This window comes from Brassica napus, chromosome A3 (genome assembly GCF_020379485.1).
Source record: "Brassica napus cultivar Da-Ae chromosome A3, Da-Ae, whole genome shotgun sequence".
NCBI classification, from domain to species: Eukaryota; Viridiplantae; Streptophyta; class Magnoliopsida; order Brassicales; family Brassicaceae; genus Brassica; species Brassica napus.
Genome location: NC_063436.1, coordinates 24,987,300 through 24,994,781, shown reverse-complemented (window position 1 = coordinate 24,994,781; position 7,482 = coordinate 24,987,300). Strand labels below are relative to the sequence as shown.

Below are 7,482 nucleotides of genomic sequence, written 5' to 3'. Positions count from 1 at the left end.
ATCCGGATTTTCGTATCGGATTTGGATCGGATCTCGGATCGAATCTGGATCTCGGATAAAAGTCTCAGGCCTAATCGATAGAAGTGTTTTTTAGAAAATTTTTTGCTAAATGAAGATTGAAATTTAACGATTAATTTCTAAATTAATTCAAAGTTAGATGTTGATTATGTGCATTTGGTATGGAAGGATGTCATCCCGGAGATACCATTTACTGTGGAAATGGGCATTTGCGCTATCAATAGAAGAGTTTTTGATAAATGAAGATTGAAATTTAACGATTAATTTCTAAACTAATTCAAAATTAAATGTTGATTATGTGCAATTGGTCTGGATGGATTATGGATATCATCCCGTGGATAACATTTATTGTGGATATATATGTGGATGATATTTTGTGGATATCATCTAATGCTTACAATTCATATGTATAATACTCAGATAGATGCTATTTTGTAAATGGTTTATTGGTCGAAGCCCAATAAGCTTAAAAGAAAATCTGTTATTTTTAGACTTAAGTGGTCGAAAACCCATTAGTGTAAGAATTTAGGGAGACACTATAAATACTCTCTAAACCTAATTATTTGCCTCCTAACCCCTATTAGTGAAAGAGAAAGATAAGAAGCAAAAGCAAAGAGAAGAGCTCGAAGGAGCATCTACAAAAAATTTAAGAAAAAAAAAAAGTTTAAGAGTCTCAGACTGTTTCTTCTTCTTTGGATTGAGGATTTTATCTTTTACACACACAAGTTCAGTAAGCTCAAGTTTTAGCGCTTATTGTTGTGCTGTCTCTAAATGATTAAAAAGATATAGATGTTGTTGTGCAACGAATCTCTTGTATACATTTGATACTAGTAAATCGTTGAAATTGTCATCCTTTCTTCAGATATACCGAAAGAGAACAGAGTAACAAAATCATGTGTGTTTTTAACAAACTCAAACAACAAGAATTGCGCTAAGGTTAATTAGTTAAGTGAGATAAACTCGGTTAATTGGTTAAATAAATTCTCGACATTGAAATTTAGGGGGGCTTATTGTATTGATGATTTGCTAGGATTTCATTTTTTTCTCAAATCTCACTTTATTGGATCTATCATTTATGAAAATGATCTCAAATCATTGGTTATTGGACTTATCATTTATACAAACTCTATCAAATCCTCCCTTATTGGAAAATAAGGATTTCATCTAGTAAAATACATCAGAAATAATTTGGAGTTATTTGAAAATGATTTATAGTTGAAATTTAATGAACATAAATTCCATGTCGTGAGTAGGTATTTGAAAAATTTATCAGTTTTCTTTTCTTCACTGAATTTAGAAAACTTTTACTTTGCCCGCAGCCTTTGTTTTTTCCATTGAAAAGCAAGAGAACTCATTTCAGAATTATACTTGAGTAAATGAAAGCGATCAGGAAAATTAAGGACTCAAAACAAAAGGCACAAAGAACAAAGAAATGATAATCTTATGTTAAGTTTCTGGGTTTTTTCAAGTTTCTGTTTCAGACGAAGCTGTAAGGCTTTAGCCGCCAGTTAATTAACGCTTAGAGATTCCATACTGGTTTTGGTTTTTGAAGGTAATGTTTTTTGTTCTATGTTGAGTCTCTACAATCTCCACTGATTCATTCTTCTGTATAGAAGCATTTATTTCATGAAGCTTCCATCATTTGAAAACCTATTCAAGTGAGCTGCAGCTTCAGATATCAGATTCCAGTGTTCATGTCTATTAGCATATTTATCATTTTCATCTTCTTCAATAATATCTATGAGTTTGGCCCTTTTTTCACTAAGATAATGAAAGATTATTTTTAGGGGATATCAATACACGATGACTCAGATAATCATCCTTCAAATACTCCCAGCCATTACCCTTCAAATAAAACACGCCACAATGTCAGAATATTGCATGTCACACTGATACGAGCCTGCAATATTTATTTTGACTACCTGGTAAGAAAATCATAAACTAACCATCTAATCTGAACCAATAAGACTGTAACTCTAACTTAAAATTCCCTCACCTCTTCATATATACTTTCTCCCAGCCTTTCTGGTTAGTAGCAACATCCTATCAAAACCAATGTTCTTTCTAACAATATACCATTCTAACAACTAACTATCAGTCTCTCCACGTACAATCTTGGCTTAAAAGTTCATCTCTTTTGCTATGCAATCCCAAGAATATGTATGTAGCGATACTCACAAGACTTTCCAAACATAAATCAAACCTCGAAATTAACCGTTAGAGCTTAGATCTGTTCTCAAATTCTCTGCAACTTGGAGTGAATAACTGAAGAAACTAGTGTATACCACCTTGAAGTGGAGCTTCACGGATCTGTTCAATCACTTTCTTAAGCTCTATAGCCATCACAAGTCTTTGATGAACAACAAGGGACAGAACTGGAGATGTAACTGGGAGAACAGCTATGATGGTTGTAAGATCACCTCCACTTGAATCATCCGGGCAAAGCCATTTCGTTTTATTTTTTAATCTAACGAACTTTAACGACGTCGTTACGTATAAAGACAATCCTATGGTTTTTTAAAAAATCCTACCTAAATAACTATCTAAATTACCAACAAAATCCTCAAATCCCTATCAAAATCTTCAAATTCCACTAAATTTAAAAATCCTAGAATTTTCTCAAATCCCAAGTACAATAAGCCCCCCTTAGTCTTTTTATTCGTTAACTTATTAATAGAATCAATTCAGTTAATACACGTTTTCTTTGAATTTTGTTTACTAATCCTCTGTACTTTTTATCGATCAATATTACTTTGTTCGAATTTGTAAGTAAATTATACATTTATCTAAATAATCTACACTATTTGTATTGTCGTTTATTCATGGATCCCACCCACCCCGGGGTTTCATGCCGTCCTCTCTTTAAAGTCTCGTAGTTCATTTTTCAAAACAAAAAAAAACAAGGAAAAAGAAACACACACACTTATTTTCCAATACCCACTTTATTTTTGTTATTTATTTATTTATACAAGAATTTTCCAAAACACACTTACTTCAGAAATGATGTTGAACGTGGCAATTTATATACATGTGTCCAATCCCTAACTATACACAAAAGGTTTTGTTTTTTCGAATCTTCATCATTTCAGAAATCCACACCCTATCAAGCCACACATCTCCACTCAATTTCCTTCTCAGTTTTTATATAACCAAACCTTTCCTAACTTTTGTTAATAATTAGAAGCCTAATGGATGCGTCAAATGAGCAGACCACGGAGAGAACCGATCTCCAACGACCCTTGGTGGACCAAAAACCACCACCCTCCGACGTCGGACTCGAGAGCATTTTAACGGAGAATAGCCTTCCGTACCGGAGGCGCGTGTACTTAGGCGCATGTATAGAACTGAAAATACTTCTCAGGTTAGCACTTCCGGCGATACTTGTCTATATAGTCAACAGTGGAATGAGTATCTCTGCTAGAATCTTCGCCGGGCATATCGGCAGCCACGAACTCGCCGCTGCTTCCATCGGAAATAGCTGCTTTAGTCTCGTCTATGGCCTCATGGTACGTTTGTTTTTGTACATGTAGACTGGTGGAAACATGATTTTATTAGTACTTTTTTTTGTTTGCTCGTTGCAGAATAATGTTAAACGTGGTAATTTGTCGCATTTTTAGCAGGATAATAGGTAAGACCGTAAGAATATGGGACCCATGTATGAAATTACGGTTAAGTTATTCTCGTGGCCTGTTATATTATTATTTTTTAAGAGAGAACTTATAGCAAGTTAAAGACTATAGTGTTTCCATTTGACCAGGAAAAACCAAGTTGCGAATTTAGTGTGTTAATATAAAATATTGAAATATAACGAAATTGTTTTTTTTTTCTCTTATGGTTGATGGTTCCGAGTTTGTCATCGTGCTGAATAATTATTTTTTGATAAAAACTGTTAGCATATCTAACGAAATAATAATTTTATTTGGCCTTAAATCTTTAATACTAAGAATTTTTCAGGAATACTAAAGTCACTATTTAAATTATTAACGCTGGTAACCTCTCATTAACTTATAACTCAAAAGATAGTTTTCTTTAGGGATATAAACTTCAATTTGAAAACTTACCCTAATATCTCACCAATTTGAAAACTTACCCTGATTTTTTTAAGCAAATAAATAATCTGGAGTTCGAAAGAGAATAACATTTTTTTTGCTAAAAATAAAAAGAATCTTCAACTCTTATACTACAACGTGTAGTGACTTGTTAGTCTATAACCTGCAACGATTTTGCAGTGGGGCTTTGCTTGATAATTTGTGTAGTACAATTGTTTTAAAAAAAATGTGCAGTACAACAAGGTTTTTTTTAAAAATGTTTTTTTGTTCTAAGATTTCTCATGTAGTTAGAAATAGCAGTGTCAAACATTTAAATTCTCTTTTTGTAATTTAGTATAGAAGTGACCTTTTTACTTTCTTGTGATATCAGTTCCCTTCTTAAATTTTACAAAAAGTCATAAATTAATATAGTACCACTCTATGAAGAGATTGTAACAATGATTTCGACTTTTATCCAAAGTTTGATTTGAATTTCTGGAACAGGATAAAGGAATTGTGAAAATTATGAACATCTACTTAGCCATTTTTTTCTTTTGCTGCCAGATTATCGTTCACAACATATTACTATCCCAAATCAAAAGAATAAATTCTTTAATGTGTGAAAATATTCCTTCCGTTTTGTATAACTACAAAACATACGTTATAATATGTAAATACATATGTCGATGTTGTTTGTAGAAATGGATAATGTATTTTCTTTTATATACAATTTTAAAAAGTGTTTATATAATTTACCATTTATACTTGTTTTATACAGTTAGGCATGGGAAGTGCAGTCGAGACTCTATGTGGACAAGCATATGGAGCTCACCGCTACGACATGCTTGGAATCTATTTCCAAAGAGCAACTATTGTCCTCGCTCTAGTTGGTTTGCCCATGACAGTACTATACACCTTCTCGTACCCGATTCTACTTGTGTTAGGTGAGCCCAAAATGGTCTCGTACATGGGTTCCTTGTACATCGTCGGGCTTATGCCTCAGATCTTCGCTTACGCCGTCAACTTCACGGCTCAAAAATTCCTCCAGGCCCAAAGCGTGGTCACCCCCAGTGCGTACATCTCTGCCGCAGCCCTCTTCCTCCAGATCTCGCTAACGTGGATGACCGTTAACGTGATGGGCTTAGGTCTTATGGGCATCGCTTATGTTCTGACTATTTCTTGGTGGGTCATAGTTATGGCCCAGATTTTGTATATTACGAGCAGTCAAAGGTTTAGACACACGTGGACTGGTCTTAGTTGGAGATCGTTTCATGGTCTTTGGAGTTTTTTCAAACTCTCTGTTGGTTCTGCTGTTATGATCTGTCTTGAGATGTGGTATTCGCAGATTCTTGTTCTTCTCGCTGGTCTGCTTAAAGAACCTGCTCTCTCTCTAGATTCTCTATCCATATGGTAAGTCCATTTTATAATCTTGATTTTCTTGTGTTTTAGTAATGTTCATTTCTTTTAACATTTTTTCTTCTTTTTTCAGCATGTCAGTGTCAGCTTTATCCTTCATGGTCTCCGTAGGCTTCAACGCAGCTGCAAGGTTAGTATTTATATTTAATATCAGCTTCGAATCATTAATCAACATTGCTGAAACCAAAATCGTTAATTATAAAAAACAATGACAGCATACGGACAAGTAATGAGCTAGGAGCAGGTAATCCAAGATCGGCTTTGTTCTCTACATGGACGGCGACTTTTGTTTCCTTCGTGATCTCTCTCGCAGAGGCCCTTGCCGTGATAGCTTCACGTGATTACATTAGCTATATTTTCACGTCGGACGCGGACGTGGCTAAAGCCGTCTCTGACCTCTGCCCTTTTCTCGCCGTCACCATCATTCTCAACGGAATCCAGCCAGTCTTGTCCGGTATATTATATACATACAATAAACATGTCACTAAAACCGGAGGAAAAGGGGTTTAACGTGACCAAACCAGATCAAATAATTCTCGGTCTGGTAATTGTATGCAGGAGTGGCAGTAGGATGTGGATGGCAAACATTCGTTGCATATGTGAATGTTGGTTGTTACTATATTGTTGGTATTCCTGTTGGCTGTATACTCGGCTTCACTTTCAATATGCTTTATTATGGATTGCATATGCTTTATTATCTATATAGTAAACTTAATTTTATTTGAATTTGGTGATAGGGGATATGGACCGGGATGATTGGAGGTACCCTTATGCAAACCCTCATTTTACTGTACGTCACGTACCGAACAGATTGGGATAAAGAAGTAAGTATTACGTGATATGAACTCACATCCTATTGGTTTAAAATCATTCTTTATAAGTTAGTTTTGGTTTGGGTGTGTCAAAATCAAAATAATCAAGATTATCTTCATACAATAATTCAGGTGGAAAAAGCGAGAAAGCGATTGGATATGTGGGACGATAAGGAATCTCTTCAAAATTAACGAGTAATGGATTTCATGAAAATGTAATTTATGTTTCTAAGTAGCTAAAATTAATAGATTTTCAGAGTTATTTTTATTGAGAATTTTATTCAAAAATCATAAGCAACCTATTCACTCCTAGCTAGTATTACATCAACAATATTCCAGGACTATGCTAAACTAATCAATATAATCTTAGGCTTAGCATTAGCTAGAAAGAAAAAAATCTTTACAAGGTTGGTTCTAAACACTTCCGTCGACATTCTTGAGCAAGGAATGCTAAATTTGAATAATTAAGTCAAATATATCAATAAGCACAATTAACCAGAAACCACCTAAATCATGATCATCACATAATCTTCGAATCATCCATAAGTTAATCTAACCCATTACTAAATAAAGATTAACCAATAATTGTGACAAGAGACAACAAAACTAAATGAGAAATTGCTTGAGATACACTAAATTGGATACAACTTTTCAGAAATATATTCAATCAAAATTATCGTAATATTTGGATTTACGATTTAGTGATTATTTTTGGAACAAAATTTTAAAACAACAGACAGAAAAATTTGTGATTTAAACACAATATGATACGCGAGAATATCGTATGTTCTGAAAAAAAAAACACTTATTTAAAAACGGACTACGTATCAATATGATATAACACAATATTCTATTTTTCTTTGTAGATAGACTAATTATTTGTGACTGATTTAAATTTCAAAATGATACCATATATTAGTCGTTTACAAATGGAAAAATTGGTTCAATTTGTAGGAATTGATGTGATCAAACAGTAACTTAAAGGATGCAAAGATGAAAGAAGAGGAAAGACAAAAGACGAAAGGTGCCGAAATCTCACTGCTTAGTAAGGACAATGTTGTCCAGCTAACTACAACCATAAAATCTTGGTAGATTATACAACGTGAAATTCATTTTTATGTTTTCCGGCAAGTTTGAATTTTTTTGTCCACATAGTCATTCTTTTTCAATTGATAATTTTGGCCGTCGTCAGTATTCACGTTATTACA

The 7,482-nt window shown here is 33.8% G+C and overlaps 1 protein-coding gene across 1 annotated transcript; it reads left to right on the top strand.

The window, feature by feature from the left end:
* Positions 1-2,731: 2,731 nt before the first annotated feature.
* Positions 2,732-6,586, top strand: LOC125591940 (protein DETOXIFICATION 38-like). Its single transcript, XM_048766869.1, has 7 exons — positions 2,732-3,524; positions 4,825-5,456; positions 5,536-5,592; positions 5,678-5,916; positions 6,021-6,089; positions 6,200-6,286; positions 6,407-6,586. Exons 1-6 carry the CDS (start codon positions 3,207-3,209, stop codon positions 6,280-6,282), a joined length of 1,398 nt encoding a protein of 465 aa, XP_048622826.1. The 5' UTR covers positions 2,732-3,206; the 3' UTR covers positions 6,283-6,286; positions 6,407-6,586.
* The last annotated feature ends 896 nt before the right edge of the window (positions 6,587-7,482 follow it).

Coding starts and splice junctions, on each gene's coding strand:
- LOC125591940 (XM_048766869.1), top strand. CDS start 3,207: ATGGATGCGTCAAATGAGCAGACCACGGAGAGAACCGATCTCCAACGA. Junction 5,593..5,677: donor GGCTTCAACGCAGCTGCAAG/GTTAGTATTTAT, acceptor AAACAATGACAG/CATACGGACAAGTAATGAGC. Junction 6,090..6,199: donor TGGTTGTTACTATATTGTTG/GTATTCCTGTTG, acceptor ATTTGGTGATAG/GGGATATGGACCGGGATGAT.